Source organism: Penicillium verrucosum (assembly GCF_028828655.1).
Source record: "Penicillium verrucosum strain IBT 35672 chromosome Unknown utg000005l_segment0_segment0, whole genome shotgun sequence".
Lineage (NCBI taxonomy): Eukaryota > Fungi > Ascomycota > Eurotiomycetes > Eurotiales > Aspergillaceae > Penicillium > Penicillium verrucosum.
The window spans coordinates 1,201,448-1,219,160 of record NW_026643214.1 but is presented as its reverse complement, the minus strand read 5'-3'; the positions used below and the strand labels follow the sequence as shown (position 1 = coordinate 1,219,160).

The 17,713-nt window shown below is 45.5% G+C and overlaps 6 protein-coding genes across 6 annotated transcripts; 3 read left to right on the top strand and 3 right to left on the bottom strand.

Moving 5' to 3' along the window:
* Nucleotides 1-187: 187 nt before the first annotated feature.
* N7516_011320 (uncharacterized protein) lies at nt 188-391 on the top strand (the record flags this gene model as incomplete). Its single annotated transcript, XM_057224038.1, has 1 exon — nt 188-391. The coding sequence occupies one exon, from the start codon at nt 188-190 to the stop codon at nt 389-391; it is 204 nt and encodes a 67-aa protein (XP_057069178.1).
* Nucleotides 392-865: 474 nt separating this feature from the next.
* N7516_011319 (cytochrome P450) lies at nt 866-2,514 on the bottom strand (the record flags this gene model as incomplete). The annotated part of the gene is made up of 4 exons (XM_057224037.1): nt 866-1,048; nt 1,102-2,088; nt 2,142-2,233; nt 2,289-2,514. The coding sequence occupies 4 exons, from the start codon at nt 2,512-2,514 to the stop codon at nt 866-868; spliced, it is 1,488 nt and encodes a 495-aa protein (XP_057069177.1).
* Nucleotides 2,515-3,203: 689 nt separating this feature from the next.
* Nucleotides 3,204-4,569, bottom strand: N7516_011318 (aminotransferase class I/II-fold pyridoxal phosphate-dependent enzyme; the record flags this gene model as incomplete). The annotated part of the gene is made up of 3 exons (XM_057224036.1): nt 3,204-3,554; nt 3,607-3,749; nt 3,801-4,569. The coding sequence occupies 3 exons, from the start codon at nt 4,567-4,569 to the stop codon at nt 3,204-3,206; spliced, it is 1,263 nt and encodes a 420-aa protein (XP_057069176.1).
* A 1,027-nt stretch (nt 4,570-5,596) lies between these two features.
* On the top strand, nt 5,597-6,976 carry N7516_011317 (glutamine synthetase/guanido kinase; the record flags this gene model as incomplete). The annotated part of the gene is made up of 1 exon (XM_057224035.1): nt 5,597-6,976. One exon carries the CDS (start codon nt 5,597-5,599, stop codon nt 6,974-6,976), a length of 1,380 nt encoding a protein of 459 aa, XP_057069175.1.
* A 2,737-nt stretch (nt 6,977-9,713) lies between these two features.
* Nucleotides 9,714-11,022, top strand: N7516_011316 (cytochrome P450; the record flags this gene model as incomplete). Its single annotated transcript, XM_057224034.1, has 4 exons — nt 9,714-9,729; nt 9,789-9,857; nt 9,928-10,530; nt 10,595-11,022. The coding sequence occupies 4 exons, from the start codon at nt 9,714-9,716 to the stop codon at nt 11,020-11,022; spliced, it is 1,116 nt and encodes a 371-aa protein (XP_057069174.1).
* Nucleotides 11,023-12,916: 1,894 nt separating this feature from the next.
* N7516_011315 (uncharacterized protein) lies at nt 12,917-14,276 on the bottom strand (the record flags this gene model as incomplete). Its single annotated transcript, XM_057224033.1, has 6 exons — nt 12,917-13,400; nt 13,472-13,592; nt 13,665-13,762; nt 13,828-13,910; nt 13,958-14,094; nt 14,156-14,276. The coding sequence occupies 6 exons, from the start codon at nt 14,274-14,276 to the stop codon at nt 12,917-12,919; spliced, it is 1,044 nt and encodes a 347-aa protein (XP_057069173.1).
* Nucleotides 14,277-17,713: the final 3,437 nt, after the last annotated feature.

Sequence of the window (17,713 nt, the reverse complement as noted above, 5' to 3'; positions counted from 1 at the left end):
TTGGGTTCTGTCATCATGCAGAAGCCCCCTGTCAAGGAGGGAAGACAGGGCTGGTGCGATCGGCCTGCCGATCGAGATCCACTATCCAATCAACCCCCTCTAGCCGTAGAAGATCGTTCAATCTGAGGTTCACTCGGCCTCATGTTTTCCTAGATTTGGGCCCATGGGAAAATTTAGGACCGCTGAAATGTCGGTCAGGGGCGCCAACAGCGCGACATGCCGTTATCTTCTTGCGCAGAACTACAGTCGTGAACATGCATACATTGCACACGTCAATTGCACAAGCGGCTTCAACAAAGCCAATGGCGAAACAGGTATTGCCTTCCGTATGCCGTTCAGCGGGCGGCCCGCGGACGCTGTGTACACATCCAGTGCACACGGGCTTCTGTAGACAGTATGCATAGGCACATATTCTAAGATGCCAATGTCGTGACAGCTGTTCCCTTCTGGGTGTCTTTTGGCGGTTGGCTCACACTGCTCGGACATTTTGTACACGTTATATGGTATACGTAAGTAGATATTCCAAGTAATCATAGCCAGGGCGCATGGAATCGGGTAGCAATTCTATGCGCATCGCGAAGTATATTGAATCACTCCACAAAAGAATATTCGTGAAGCCGTGAAGCCCGTAGACCGATTTATCCCATGTCCAATTTCTACAACTTGGTGGACTGTACGCGACAGGGCAGGAGATCACAAGTAAATGAATGAAGGCAAGCTTAAAAGGAGTTGTAGAATGAGTTACATAGTTCATTCTTGCTAGAACCACCAATAATCGAATTGTAGAACACGATGCAGTTGACAGGACTTTCCTAGGAAAGGTGATATGCCAAGCTGATTTAACTTAATGCAAAGATCAAAACAACTAAAGTTGTCTTGGCTGGACTCGGCCTGTCAGGCTCTTCACTTGAACCACAATGTCGTTCCAAAGCTTCAGGTCTTTGTCTGAAGTCTTAATATCATAGGAATAGAAGATCAACGCCAGTGCCTTCAGAACCATTAAAGTCGCAAGGTGCTTTCCAATGCACTCTCTTCCACCCATGCTGAACTATAGTCGCAATGTTAGTATTCAGATAGTCGAAGGGCACAATGATATCTTACCGGCAAACTGTAGTACTTAACCCTTTTGGCTTCCTCTGGATCATCTAGCCAACGCTCGGGGCGAAAGCTTCCCGCGTCACGACCGAAATATTCTTCCTTGCGAGATGCAGCACATGCATTGACACCAATGACTTGTCCCGCACGGAAGTGATAACCTGCAAGGTTTGCACCTCCTTTGGGTACCACCCGAGGCATTGTAATGGCGGCGATGGGGTAGAGTCTCAATACCTCCTTGAGAACAGCTTGTAGGTAAGGCATTGCCTGTACAGCCTCGTGGGAGATAATACCACGGTCAGCAGTGTGTGAGCGCTTCATCTCTGGGTCGATCTCATCCCTTAGGCGCTGTAAAATAGCGGGTTCTCTGTAGACGTGAAATATTGCTTGAGCCACAAATGATGGTGTGAGTTCAGTTCCGCCTAGGGCACCTCCGATTCCAATGCGAACTTCTGTATTGTCCATGCGGTCCGCTTCCTTTTGTCGAAACCAAGTATCCAAAAAGCAAGCTGTTCCCGTGGACTCTTTCGCTGCTTCCTTCTCGGCAATTTGCTTCTCTGAGAAATTGCGCACCTCCTTCTCTCTCAAAATATAAGACGGCACGAGGTTCCAAAGAGTTTTATGCCACTCAGGAATAATCCCCACCACACTAGCGTAAAATGTGCTTGCTCTAGTAAGTGTCAAGAGTCCATTGTTATCGGCGTCGTTTTCAACACATCCGAAACTTTCTCCGAAGATTAACAATGCACTGTTATCCATGCTCCAGAACTTGAGCCAGTGTAGCAAGTCAGAATCTTTGCCGTTGTCTGCCAGTTCATTGAACTTTGTCGAAAGAATGTCAAGACCCTCATCAATCAAAGAGTCCATTTTAATGACTTGAGAATAGGAGAATGAGAAGTGAAACTTTCGACGTAACTCCCTGTGAGCTCTGTTGTTTCGCTCTGACACCAGTGTAACTCCGCCTGGGTTGGTGAAGGGCGCATATGCTTCAGACTAAGTGCGTATGAGATTCAGAGATGTTCAATATCAGAAGGGTACGAACTAACCTTCTCAAACGTGGTCCGAGGACCGTAAACCTCTCTCATGATATCCATGTCGGAAATGCTGAATTCGTTTGGCGCAATTCGCACCACAGAGCCTCGGGAGATATCAGCAATCACAAAATTCGAAGAAAGGAGCAAAACTAAGCTAACCATAATCCTCATGAAGTTTCACAACTGTCTCACGAGACTTGCCGGTAAGCATCTCACGTAGATACCATAATCGAGTAAACTTTGCCCAAAATGGGCCAGGAATGCTTCGTAACGGATCGCAATAGTGCTTTATAATGTTCACTAAACATATGCCGGGGACAATGGCCAGCAGGAGAATGGCTGCTGCCACCGTTGTGTTGACATTGAAAGCGTCGACGAGTGTCATGGCAGGAATTTTCCTCTTAGGTGACTAAGGTTGCTAGCTAGGTAGAGATGGATGTACGGTCGTATGAATTGGTGTGTTTGTATTTACATGGCATCTCGGAAGGGCTGAGTGATAAAGATATAATCTGATTTGTAATACTTTCTTCGTTGCAGGTGACGGGCGATAGACAAGTAAAGCCTGCATCAGTGCTTGGGCCCATACTGAATTCAGTTGGGTCACTGAATGATGTATTGCATCGTATATTTCCATACTCTGCCGAAATAATCACGAAGCAAATTCTTTTAGTTACAGTTAGAAGCGGGGCTTGTCCCGCTAGATGCAGGAGAAGACGGACACCTCATCCTACAACTAGGTGCATCTTGCTTTGGAGGACTGTGCTCGCACAACTCCACTCGACCGCAGGGGTATTCCATTATTCAGTGTTGCCTATCTTCAATTATTGTTTTGGAATGCTAAAATGCGTTGTCAATCTGCCAGCCTATCCTGTCATGTCCTCCACTCATTTGCAGAATGTTACAGCATAGCAAAGAGAGTTTACTATAACCTATTGAGTAAGTAGAAATCGTCGGATCGGTTACGCCTACGAGTGCGGGTAGATTATTGGGAAAGGATTTGATAAGTCCATTCCAATTTGAGGCAGGAATAAGAAAAGTAAGAGGCAGGCAAAATGACATGATGATATTGTAACTTCAGATATGAGCGTCCGCCCCCCATGTGACTACAGCATCAACGAGGCTGTCAATTTCATCTTCCGTGTGGTCGGCATGTATGATGCATCTAACACGCTCCTTGTCTTTGGGAACCACAGGAAAGCCCACCCCGATTGTGAAGAAGCCCTTCTCAGTGAGCCAGTCCTCCAGACTATGAGACAGGCCGCCTTTTGTTAGGAGAGGAACAATGGGTGAAATAAAGGTCATGGATTTCCAGTTCGAAGCGGCGGCTACCTGTAGCCGATCCTTTTTGCACGAAATCTTCCACAGTGCATGCAGAGTGAGAGAGCGATAGAATTGGTGCACTCGCTCTTGAAGACTCTCCCTCCTCTACAAAGATGGTCAGCAGAGTCAACACTCACTAGAAGCCCAAGATATATACCTTTGCTCCTTCTGCACTTGCAATGACATTATAGGACGCCCTGACAGTGGCCATAGTAAGGAATGCGGGAGCGGTAGTAAATATGAAGTTTCGGGCGTAGTTGACCAGAGTGTCCTTTACCACAGGAGGGCATAGTACCGCGGCTTTGAGAGTTAATATAGGGAATAGCTCCTGAAAGGGGAACGTTCACTTACCACCTTGAGCATTGATTCCCTTGCCGAAGGTATGTAAGCGAATGGCAAACTCGTTCTCAAGTTCAAGATCGGAAATAAACCCCCTGCCCTGGGGTCCCATGATTCCATTTGAGTGTGCCTCATCGACCACCAAAACAGCGTTTTTAAGCGGAAGACATTCTTTGACACATTGCACAATCTCGGCAGCTGGAGCTATGTCCCCATCCATGCTGTAAATGGACTCAATTGCGAGGAAGACAGTTTTCTGACCTCTTGCAACCGCAGGGTCGGATTCGAGGATCCCAAGTAAAACAGCCTTCAGTGATGCGGGATCATTGTGTTCGAAGGATTTGATCAACGACGCCCGGCTACCACGCATGCCGACATGAGTACTCGCATGGATTGCACTGTCATGGACAATGATATCATTGGGCCTGGGAAGAACGTTGAATATGGCCACATTTGCTTCATATCCAGAATTGAACAGCAGGCAGGACTCCGCGTTGTGGAATTCTGCCAGCCACTGTTCCAGCGCGAAGGTGTATGCTGAGGTTCCATCAGCTACGCGGCTGGCGCCAGCCCCGATTTTGAAACCAGAATTCCGCTGAATCTCATTCAAGGTTTCCTCGCGGTGAACTCCAGAGTTCAAGGACAAAAAGTCATTGGATGTGAAGTTGACAAGGTCGGCGTATGACTCAGGGGGACGAAGGGTCCAAAGTCGACCTATGTCTCGTCGCTTATCAATGGATGCTTGGAGGCTCTCAGCAAACTCTGTGGGGAAGAACACCATTTTGAGTTGGCTAGGATTTCTCGAATGGTAATGTCGGACGTATTGCAAGGTGCGCGTCTTTCGTTCAACTCCGAATGAAGAGAAGATGGTACCCCTGAAGCCGAAGCAAATACGTTATCTTATATATTATGAAAGTAAAACGCGGGGCCAATCCACATCGGCCGGGTGTGTCTTCCCCAATTTTGACAAGTTCCCATGTAGGTTAGAACATAGAAGCTATTTTACTTAAGTCCCTACATCGGCCCAAATATGTTAATGTCATGGATTATTTATCCCACTCCCGATTTCGGCAGCTTTCTCTCACATCTAAAGATTGAATCCTACTAGTTCTTACGTATGCGCGATAGAATATTTTGATACGACTAACTAAGGGTAAATTCCACAAGCGATACATACAAGTGTACTGATACTCCTCCTAATTGAGCGAATGTGGCTTCTACTTTTTCACCTGAGTCAGGATTAACGAGCCCATCAGAGCAGTCGTAGAGGGCCGGATATATGCGCCTATGTGAGATGATGTGTGGGTCTCGATGCAAGCATGGCACACTTTTGCTCTCCAGCTCCCCAAAGTCTAGAGCTGCACGTATCATGCAGTAACACGAAACGTGGTGTAGATATGCAGTCATTTATTGCCCCTCGGCGGGAGTGGGGCTTGTGGGTCAATACATGCATGCGCTCTACATACACACGTTTACATACATGCAACTTACGTGACGTAAATTACACTTGCATAGGTAATAGACAGGTAATTTTGGTTTGAAAAGTGAATAATACAAGATCGAAGTCTGGCTTGGGAAACTTGAGAGACACCTAGAAATTCAGGAGGGGAAAGCTGCGACCACACAGACTACCTAGGTATTACCTACCTTTCTAGACGCGATAAACTTTCTCGTCTCGACAGCGAACTTAGTCCTTTATTTGTTCCGCGCAATTGTTTACCACTCGTCTCCACCACCCAAATAACCCACTGGCTCAACCATCTATCTCAACCAAAGCTTTGGAGAAATATCACTACTAGTCCCTCGCCATGAGTGAGATTGAGAAGTTTGACTTAAGCTTCCATGCACAGGATGATCCCGATTCGTGCAAATTGGATACTGCGAAATGGAAAGCTATTATTGCCAGCCACCCGAAAATCGAGTTTGTATGGCTGCAATTCATGCTATTTGAAGGAACTACTCGATTGAGGATGATACCCGTCTCATACTTCACAGAGATGATCGAGAAGAACCGAAATATCAGCATCTCATCAGCATACCTTCATGCTCTTCGCAATGATAACATTGCGGACGCTGCGGCATCCACCGGCGCGATGTATCTAGCACCCGATATATCCACTGCTTCCATTACTTCCCATGAGAATTCGCGGGTTCGTATCCTTGCAAATCTGGTGAACCAAGATAAAACTCCGCGAGCTGAATGTATTCGATCCAAGTTGTCCTGCCTGTCGGACATCCTCGCCCACCTCCACGGCTTTTATCTTCTCATTGGGTATGAAATCGAGGTCGTCTTCTTTCGAAGAGAGGACAAGGATGGCGCCGAACCTTTTGTAAACCATAAATGCTCTGCAATGACATTCGAAATGCGGTCATTGTTGCCTATGATAGAATCCATCGTGAGGAATTTCCAGGAAGAGCAAGTTCCGCTCGAACAGTACCACTCAGAGCTTTCTCCTGGGCAATGGGAGTTCGTCCTCCAACCCCAACAGCCCTTAAAAGCTGTTGATACTCTTGTTCGCGCCCGGGATATCATTTCCAGGATGGCAGAGGAGTTTGGATATCGCGCAACATTACACCCTCGACCATTCCCTGAAAATATGGGCACGGGGGCCCACGTACATATTTCGGTCAACTCTATTGGTTCGTCGTCGCCCCCGGAGCCGCAATACTCGGACCCATTTTTTGCGGGTATCATCAATCATCTTCCATCTCTAATGGCATTTTGTCTTCCGCTCAACGTATCTTACGGGAGGTTGGCGACCGGACTTTGGAGTGGGGGAGAATTTGTGAGTTGGGGATGGCAGAATAAAGAAACCGCCTTACGTCGCATCACCAACAATCGATTTGAATTGAAATTGCACTGTGGATTGGCAAACCCATACACATCCCTGGCTGCAATTTTGGCGGCGGGTCTTGATGGCCTCAGAAAAACTCTGCCACTCATCGCAGGGGACTGCCAAGTCTCTCCCACAGAGCTGTCAGAAGAGCAGCGCGAAGTGCTTGGCATTAGTCCGCTCCCACGTGATATGCAGCAGAGCATGAAGTCTCTCGCTGATGATAGAGACTTACAAAAAGTCTTGGGGGAAAAATACACGGCCACTTACCTTGATGTGACAAGGGAGTGGAACAAGCAAGTCGATGAAATGAGCGAGCAAACGAAACGAATCACGATATTGCAGAATTACTAGGCATCACAAGAAGACGTGCTGCTACAAATTACACAGTCCTCTCTATGATGCTTACATCCCAACTTCTCTTTGAATACATTTGTCATATTTCTTAGTCTATCTCTTAGGTTGTGTAGCATAACTCTCACATTGCGCTATGAACTTCGACGTCCACCACGTAGACCTCTCCTAATAACATTGAATTAGACCGACTACTAGTTACCAAGGTAATCGTATAAGTTCAAATTTAAAATTCTTAGTTAGAATACCTATATGAGAATGTATCTCAATTTTGAACAAAATCAGACCGGTACCCAGGTCGAAATCGCGGAAACCTTGGAATTGCCAAAATGTAAGTTTTTATATTCCATAGTTAGATATATATCTAGAATGTTTAGGAAACGTGCTCTAGACTTAGGGTAACTCCAAGGTTAAAACAGTGACGTTTTTCTAGATGTTTGCATTGTTTGGGGTCCAGTGCCCCCCCAATGAGGTATGGGCTTCGTGGGCTTTGCAGATCTAGTCTTAACCGATCGGTATTGTCATGACGTATCCGTATTAAATACACTGGCCATGTCAGATCCTCTGTATCAAATTCACGGAAATTTAATAAGCTGCGGGGCGGCCCGGTCCCCCTCCCCCCACCACTCCGCCTCGGTCTCGGTGCGAACCTTGGAAAGATTTCCCACCATCTAAGCTCGTATTTTTGTCGTCCGAGCGTATACATATGCGATATTCCCGCAAATAGCGCGTTGTGCAACATTGCTCTACGCGCCTAGACATATATACAGGTCATAATATCAAATAGCGGTATGACGCTTTGTATCCGAGCATCATAGTAGTGATCGGCAAGGTTTAACACATAAGAAGGTTATATATATACGGAGTATAAAAAGTCATGTAGGTGGATCGGACCTCGGTATTGAGTTGTATACACTAGTAATTTCCGTACATACTATACGGAATACTTGAAGACCAAATTACACATCTAGGTAATCCTTACATAGATCGACAGAACACACTCCTAACAATTGAATCACCGCATGGCAGTGCAGTATAATGTAACCCTCGAATAATCTAGTGGTAAATGGTCAATGCGGACTTAAATAATAACACAGCATTTCTCGTCACATGCGCATTCTTGCCATGTACATAGGCATTTTTGTTTCATTTTCTTAGATGTATGAGTATGGAGTGAAAAGCTGTATGTTCATTCAACTGCGCGTCCTTTGTCTCAATTCGGTATAATTTACCTGCCTGCATGAGCCTACCTTGAAGTTTACGCCACTTGATACAACCCCTTCCAAGGTTTTATGAAGTCCACTTCGCAAGTAGGGTCCGAGGTGCCGATCGCGATCGGCTTATCCCGACCTATGAGGAGTTGCCAATTTACTTGCATGATGAGAGGGGCTCGAGCATGGCTGCCAACGGGACTTGGCTCAGATCCCATCTCGATTAGTACAAATGTGAAGTATGGCGCTTGCAGTAGTCCCGCGCTTCGATCTCGAATGCTAAGAAAATATACCTCATCATCAAATAAGTGGATTGTACCCCATATCGCCTTGGGCTAGATTCATTTTAGAGTGCCTGTTGAGGTGCTGATACCCGATACCTAGATACCTAACGTATGGCCTTTTTTACTGAGTTCCCACCCACATAGTCCCACCATACTAGTGCCAGCATCAAGGACTGCCAGCATCAGGGACGACGAGAAGCACCAGCTGACATTGCAAGGTTCAAGCTTTGATTTGCGTGCAAATTCTGATCAACATGGGCATATTAAGGGCCCATATTGGTGCAGAAATCACAACATGAAGCTCCAATGAGATTCAGGAAGTATACAACAGGCAGAAGGGCTATGTTCCTAGCCATGCATACAGTAATGTTCCTTCTGGCTCTATATATACCTAGGTACGACGCGATACATGCAATACGGTAATGTTATTTGGGTGTCATTTTTAAAATGGAGAACCCAAATTACTACTGAGATACCTGTATTCCTTTCGCGTGTTGCGGTGTTTGTAAAGACTTTTCAAAATTTTCAAGAAACCAGTGAAGTCAGCGTTCTGCAGATGGAGCCTATGACGTGGCAGCAGAGGATATTATAAAGCGCTGCACCTTTTTGGTCAGAAGAGAGCTAGTGGTCTATCTCATCACACGGGAAATAGTCCTCGAAACACCGCCTCAAAATAAATAACCCGAGTTCTAGCTTCAATATGACTGAAGCTTTTGAGTCACAAGATCCGGTTTACATATTGGGTCTCGGTAGTCTGATTATATTGGCCATAACTCTACTGTTCAATTCCGGGCCATCCAAAATTCCGATCATCAACAAACGGAAATGGTACGAGATTGGAACAGAGAAAGCCGTGCATCGATTCAATACAAATGCAACGAATTTGATCAAGGATGGCATAAAGAAGGTGCTTGATGGTATTCCGATGTTTCAAGGCATAGCAGAAACGTGCTAATCGATGAATGCTCTCCAAATTAGACTCACTCTGCATTTTATCTTTTTGCAGATAACAAATATCGAATGATACTGGGACCAAAGTATGCCAACATTATTCGTAACGATACTCGAATGAGCTTTCGATGGTGGATCTTCGACGTAAGAATGCCCCGGTGGAAAATTGAGCTGTGTTGAAAGATAGTATTTACTGACTCTTGATAGGAGCTTCATGGAAACTTACCTGGATTCGAACCATTCAAAGAACTTGCGCATACTGGGATTATTAACGACATGATAAAAACAAAAATGTCGCATTCTCTGGGTGAGCCGAAACTGTCTCCTGACAATGAAAACCAAATTTACTGACTTCACCCTTCGAAGATGCGCTCACAGAGCCAGTGGCATCAGAAACTGTGGCTGTTCTCAAAACAATTTGCACAGATGAACAAGGTATGCAGAGAGAACCGCCCTTTATTTCCACATATGAGGATACGGCTAAACCGGCATCATAACAAATTAGATTGGCACAAACTCAAATTGAAACAGGCCATCGCGGCAATTGTAGCCCAGGTGACAGGGCGAGCGTTTCTTGGTCATGACTTCTGCAGGGAGCCAGCCTGGCGAGATGATATCGTTAGATGGTCACATCAGATGATCACTGCAGCTAGAGAGCTACATACCTGGCCAAAGTTCCTGCGGCCTATCGTTGTATGGATGCTGCCCTCGTGCAAAAGACTTCGGGAGACGGTGGAGGTTACTCGACGGAACCTTAGACCGGTTATCAAGGAGCGCCATGCAATAATAGCTGCTCGCAAAGAAAACGGAGAGAGCTCAGAAACAGGCTCATGTGCATTAGATTGGCTGGAGGAGGTTGCTCAAGGTCGTCAGTACGATCCCGTTGCTATGCAAATCTGTCTTGCATTTGTTGGCATGGATACCACCGCCGACTTGGTTTTCCATGTCATTTCGGATCTGTCGCAGGACCAAGAATTGGTCAATGCGCTACGAGAAGAGATAAAGTCCAATCTGGATGGCAAAAGATTTACCAAACAAGAGCTGCAAAATTTGAAGCTCTTGGACAGTGTCATCAAGGAAAGTCAAAGATTGCGGCCAACGGGGAAGGGTAAGATTCTCATGTTTTCAGAGCCTTGGATTGTTAGCAGATAACTAACTAGGCTCACATTTAGTGTCGATGCATCGCATCGCGAATGAGACTCTCACCCTACCCGGTGATATTCATGTGCCCAAGGGGACATACCTTGGAATTTCAACCACCCACATGATGGACTCTTCAGTCTGGCCTGATGGTGAGAAGTTTGATGGGTATAGGTTCCTGAACATGCGGCAAATCCCCGATAAGGCAAATACAGCTTTGCTTGTCTCTACAAGTCCTGATCATTTGGGCTTTGGGTATGGTAAGATGGCATGCCCTGGCAGGTTTTTTGTTGCGAACGAACTGAAGATAATACTTTGTCATTTCTTGATGAAGTATGACTTCCAAATTACAGAGCCGTATGAAGAACACTCTGGACTCTACGGTTATATGGCATCGCCAAGTTCTGAGACTGAAATTACCCTTAGACGGCGAAGCTCCTCTTCCTGTGAAGCTTGGTGAAGAAAGGTTAGCCCCTTACAGAAGATTATGAGTGTGGGACAGATGAGCAGGGGGCGTGTGTGATGGAATGACTGGAAAATGACATTGTGATAAGGCACTATCAGATTATTAGTCTCTCCGTAGCTCAACTTCTTCAACAATCAACCTCACATTGCACCGTGCACTTCGAACGTCCACCACGTAGACCTCTCCTAACAGGTCATGAGCCCTTGGATGCTCTATTCAATTGTCCTCATCGTCATCCTTCATCCGCCCCTCCATCGACGCCGCCATTACCAACGTCACTATCGGCACCATCGTCACCAGTCACCATCGACATAACCGGCCAGGCCACATACAAATACCTACCGAGTTTCGACACTAGCAAACGGTCTCAACGTGCCCCTCTCCCACTATTGTCACTACACAAACGTGCAAAGGCTTTCAGCCCTTATCAAGCGCTATCACCCTACAATAAACAAGTGCCTCCCCTTCGATACACCTCTCCACTCCGCCAACGCCAAGTCGCTAACGCGGTCAACATAGTCACCACTCCGGCTACTACTACCACCTTGTTAGCAAGCCCACCACAGCCAATGCTTTGCTTAGCAACCCCATCGCAAGCTACAACAACCTTTTCGAAAACTAGGTTTGCTTCGTGGGGGAACACAATTACATGTTTCCATGTTCGTAACCTTGGGAAAATTATGCAAAAGAATTTTGAAATACACCCTAGATTTTGTCTATTCATTTCTGACGTCAGGTCGAAAACGAAAGACTTTAGCAGATTCCGGGCCAAGAATCGTTGCTGAAATGAAGATAAAAACGTTTCATTTTCTACGATAATTTTCATCACAGACATTCCTGGTGGTTTAAGGCACAGAGTGGGTATCTGACGAGGTTATATCTCAATAAAGCAGCAACTTTCAGATGACAACCCAAGCATCGCCCTAGCATAATGAAAATCTTCTTTCCTCTATACGGCAAGCTACAGTTATTTTCTGGACAGAATGACAAGACATGTGTGGTAGGAGTGACTTTTTTAAAATATTTTAACTTGGTTGACAAATTCAAGTTGACTTAGCCTCTCTCTGTCTGAAGCAAAGAAAAAGAATCAGGAGTAGAGAGCCGATTGAGATCGCTTTGTAACAGGACTATGTCAGCGAAAAACTAACATTTTGGAGACAATATGGGCAAGCTTCTCACCTGGGGGTACGTAATAGCTCCGCTGGATAGTCGTTCGCACAGTGTCTTGAAGATGAGGGGGACAAATTTCAATGATCGCCGATGAGCCAGTACTTGAGTAATCAACTATCCGTCATTGAAATCGTAAGTCTTTCAAGTCTTTTGCAGTAATAGGATCCGTAGATATTGACTTACCTCCCGGCTTCTAGCGTTGTTCCCAAGAGTAGCTTTCAGCCCACTTTCAATGGCTCTCCTCACCAAGGACCTTGATGAGGTTACACCTGCCATAAAGCCTATCTGCTGGCAAAGGTAAAAGGTCGTGACGGATGTAGCCGGACTTGCCTCGGGTTTGGCGGCTGATAGGGCAACAAATTGAGAAGAAAGAATCATTCCGAGTCCCACCGACGAGGCGAGTGAATATGTGATCTCCCACATATTCGGTTCATACAAGGTCCATCGTATCAACATAAGGAGAAAACTCGAACAAGCCAGCGGAATGCCGATCTTTGTGTAAAGAAGATATCTACCAGAGCTGTCGTCAAAGTGTGAGTTAAGAAGCACCACTTCAGGTTTAGGTAGATATGATATTGAAGCCTTACCTTTGTATCAACCTGCCAGTTATTAGTGAGCCAAGCACAAATCCAAAGGTAGATGGCGCCCAGCACATTGCGCCCTCCACGGCTGAGAACCCTCGAGTGGTGACCCAGTAGTCCGAAACTATCGGTATTGACTATAAACGACGAGTCAGAAATCCATGCTGCGAGTCGCGTTGATCAGAGCTCAGGGACCTTACAGCAGAATTTGTCACACCAGTAAGCACTTGAACAGCATAAATCAAACCGAGGTTGTGAGGCTTGAGGAGGAAAAGCGGGATCAATGGGTTTTGGGCCACATAGGCTTCGTTGATGAAGAACGCCACAAAGCATGCCAAGCAAGCGACCCCCAGAGTAATCAGAGCGGTTGACCTATTGTCCATATCTTGCGCTGGGATTACTTGAATGAGGCCAAGCAAGCATACGATTGCGGTCATGAGGAAAACAAGCCCTGCAACATCGAATGACTTCTGTTTCAACTTAGCGCCACCATACTTATTCGTATTAATCGCTCCATATGTTTCTCCAGTGGGGATAATAGACTGCGGCTTCTCAATGTGAAGTGCAAGGAAGACCACGCCGATACACAGGATCGCAAAGGGGACATGTATCAAGAATGCCCTAAGTTAAGATGAAACAGTCCGTTAGCCCTTTAGCCCTCAGATGCAATCAGTTCAATATCCGGGTCTCACCATTGCCAGCCAAAGTAGCTAGTGAGCAGGGCACCCAAGGGAGCACCGCAAGTAATTCCCATTATCGAAGACGTGGTAACGTAAGAGCGCAACACCGCGACGCGATGAAAGCTGCCCATTTCTGTAGTCAAGTTCGAAATCTTAGTAAAGCCATCATTCAGGATGTACACACCACGAGCTCAGAGATACATACCATTTACCAGAACGGAGACTAGTTCAACCATTCCAGAGCCACCGATTCCTGAGATAACACGACCGGCGAGGGCGACGTGGATGGAACCCGAGATTCCTCTATCACTGGGTTAGATATGGGCTTTCCATATAACCTTCACAAGGTCGTACATGGGATAGCTCACGTTATAATGCACCCAGATCCATACAAGGTCAAGGCTAGTAGAATGGCTCTTTTGGGTCCAGTCAAATCGCATAATTGACCGTGCTTCGATCGTCAGCCATCAAGTCAGCATTCAGCTTAGGAGTTCTCACCAATGGAAGTGCAGTTGTATAGCCCAGATTATACGAAGTAATAAGCCACGAGGTATATTCGGGTGCGTCGAGGGCGGCGGCGACATCACTGCCTGTCGTAAGGATAAAGGATTCATCTGCATTGGCTAGAAAACAAGCTGTGTTCCCGGATGTCAGTGATGAAAGTCTTGATTTTGCCATCAAAGCAAAACAGCTCACCTAATAAGAGCGATGCGAGCGCCAACTTGCCAATCCGGAGATGCTTCGACTTGGTCATGGACTCTTCATCATCAACTCCAACTGGACTATCAAGGAGTGGCTTCTGATCATCGACGGTCATTTTCAAGCCTGTGATACCCTTTGTATCGGCGAGCTGATAATCAGAAATGAAGAAAACCCTAGGACAGCAACACTTGCAAGAGTGCAAACGTTACTTAAATATAGTCACCTAGGGAGCACACCCTAGCTCAAATCCCTTCGATCACACCCATCACCTCGGTTGATCGACTGCATGATCGATGCATGACAGTGGAGGGGCTTGTCTCACTGTTCAAAATAGCCAATAATTGCTCTCACTGGGTATGTTGCTCCACTCTATCGCATGAACGCACGATTCAAGTAGCATTTGCGCCTCACGCGGACCTTCTAGTTACATTGGAGATTGCTTACAGAGTGAGTAATCATGTAAATATATGCATCTTGCTCGAAACACATCACAAGGACAGATTCTTACCTGGCTCAGCTAGAGCAGGATATTGTGGCTTAGGCATTTTCTCGATCCCGGTCGGTGGCAACGTGTGGCAATCGAACTAATCGAACTCCGAGATCTGAAAACAAGCAAATACCAATAATTGAAATATTCAGCTGTCCTCTAAGCCAACCGAAACGTAGGATTTAGCAGGGGGTCCTATCAATACATAATCAGCTCACCCCTTGATGTGGGTGTACATAGGAACTTTATTTCTTTTTGAAAAGAAAAACGAAAGAGGCAAGCCTTTGTTTCAGTGGAATCTCTCCGCCTCCTTGCTTAAAATAGACGAGTAGTAGAGCGTTTCGCCAAGATGATTATTACAATAACGTGTGAAATTTCTGTTCATGGGTTGGGTGTCTCAGCTCCTCTTCTATGTGGCGAAAAGAGAATTTGTAAACACACGAATCATGATAACGGATGTAAGTGTTGAGAATACACATGAGTTGATAGACCGATGCAGGAAGAAAAAGCATTCTAATGCAACTCTAAAAGGGAACTAACTGTCAGTTAAAGGCACGAACATGAAAATATTGAGACGTATGAAGAAGTGAAGACTAAAAGAGGGAGATGGGGAAATGTTCACCAAGATCACCTGATCTCTAACAGAAAAGGAACATGAGGTCAGCCAGAAATGCCCTAACTAACTAGTAATCCCATAGTTGGTTAGGTTACGGAGTACGGAGTACAGTCATTTCCCTTCGAGCATCTCCGGATCGGCAAGTTGACGCTCGCATCGCTCTTGCTGTGAGCTGTATAGGATCCACTTGTAGACCCACTTTGGGAGCATTCAGGGGTTATATAGTGAGCAACTTGCTGCTTTTTACAAGACACACTAATTTTACCACTTCCTTTGCATAGTAAGATTTTGGTATCAAGTCATACCAGTTCCCTACAGTTCGCCACATGATCCATCAGAATGAGAATGATCTTGGTCCATTCTCTTGGATTTGGATATACTTCTTTGCACTCGTTCCTTCCTCCTCAGTTCAGTGGTTTGCTACAGAGTAGACCAATACAGTAGTTTTGCTTACCTTGCTTCCTAATTTCTGCAGGTTGCTAGGCCCTGTTGTCGCTTTTATTTTACTTAAGAGGTAGTTATGGTTTGACTTATTATATCAGATAGAGACATCAGGCTATATATACAACTTGATTTGTCCGTATAGACGCCTCGGAGTTAATTCCGACGGTGCGGTTAAGGTCCTGATCTACATGATCTACACCAGCTTCATATCACAGCTTTTCGCCCTTCTGAGATGTCTCAAGGGGTTTCCAATATAGTAATGGGTCTTCATATAAAGTATTCGGTAAGCAAGCTAGCCACCCTACCCAAAACGCGTCTAGGAATTAGATCTTAATACCACCCACCAATTCGCTCCCGGAGCTCTATACATTCAATAGAGTAAGAAGGTAGGATTTCACAAGCGAGTGGCCAGCCCAAAACACCATAGTAAATGGGATAGATTACAACTTGACATCTCCACGACGTTAGGCTATGTGGAAATTTCCTAATAGATTAATGCATTTTAGCAGATATATATGTCTCAAAGGGCTTTGGAGCATCTTTACTACTTTACGATTGAGATATATATATTTCTAGCTTTAAGCTATGTAATTTCCAATACCATGATAATGTAGGTTTCTGATCTTCTTGAACCTAACATATGGTGTTCAAAAGTCTTATCGATAGCCATCGAATGACAATGAAACCAAACAGTAACATGGTTGCTGGGATATAAGGTTGTAAAATATTGCATTTACTATGGTGTTCTTAGGGTAGCGGCTCGGCGATAGTGGCGGCTCGGTAGTGAAATACGTTAGTTATCAAAATATATTACAACCTATATTAGGCTATAATATACTGTCAGCTAAAGTGCTCACAATATAGTTATGATTATAACTAGGGACCCCCCCCGCCCCACCTGAAAATTCAGCCACCTTCCCGATCGGGTGCGACACTGGATTGATGTCTGCTTCTGCCTACCGGTCTCCACACCACCTTCGAGATTGTACACCGCCTTTATGTCAAACCACCCCACATAATAAGATAAGACAGTGGATACCTACAATTTGTATGTCAACCCTATATAAAATAAAGTCACTTTCCTGTATACTAAATCAGACCAATTGATAATTCTAGTTTACATACATTAACCTACCTTCTTACTACCCCTTTTCTATCACTTTCTTCGTCAATCGTTTCAATCTCTTCAATTCATCATTCATACTATCAATATGGCTGGGAACGGGGACGGGGACTGGCAGTAGTTGAACTGGTAGTGGTGATCGAGGGCGTGGTCGAGGACGTGGACGGGGACAAAAGCGCGCACGGGGAGGTGTGTAAAAAGGATGATCAATATATAGAGTATCAAGGCAGTAACTAGGCAGAAATGTACGATCTTTCTGATCAAAATGCAGTAGTTTTTACTATGTAACCCAGAATATAACTATGTTGTATAGCAGAAAGCTCTATCCCTGGCAGAGATGTGGCAGAATCTAGTATCGCACCCGATCGGGAATGCGGTGTCTGAATTTTCAGCCAGGGGGGTGGTTGTAACAACACCCTATAACTATATAACACATGAGATATTCAAACACTGCCAGCCGAATTTCTACACCAGCGACCATGCCTCGATGTAAGCCTTCGCGTCGCCGAGGGAGGACCTCACAGTCAGCCACTTCACACACTTTGGCCGCACCTAGGCATACTACACCTAGCAGTCGTTACATATAACCTGCGATCGAGCGTCACAAATATCAATTATATATGCAACCCATGATAATTCCTTGACAAGCCAGCCTTATTTCCCGGACGCCAGAGCCCGATGTATGGAATCAGCGGTGAAGAAGCAAGCATTGAAGGTGGAAGATAGAAATTAAGTTAAAGACATAGAGTAACTGGATAAGGAAATGTGGCCAAAAAAAAAGGGGGCTAATATACAAGAAACAGCCAGTGAAGAAAAGGGTGCCCCAAGGCAAAAGAAAATTTATACGAGCGCAGGTCAGTAGGGGTGATCGCTGGGGTGGGA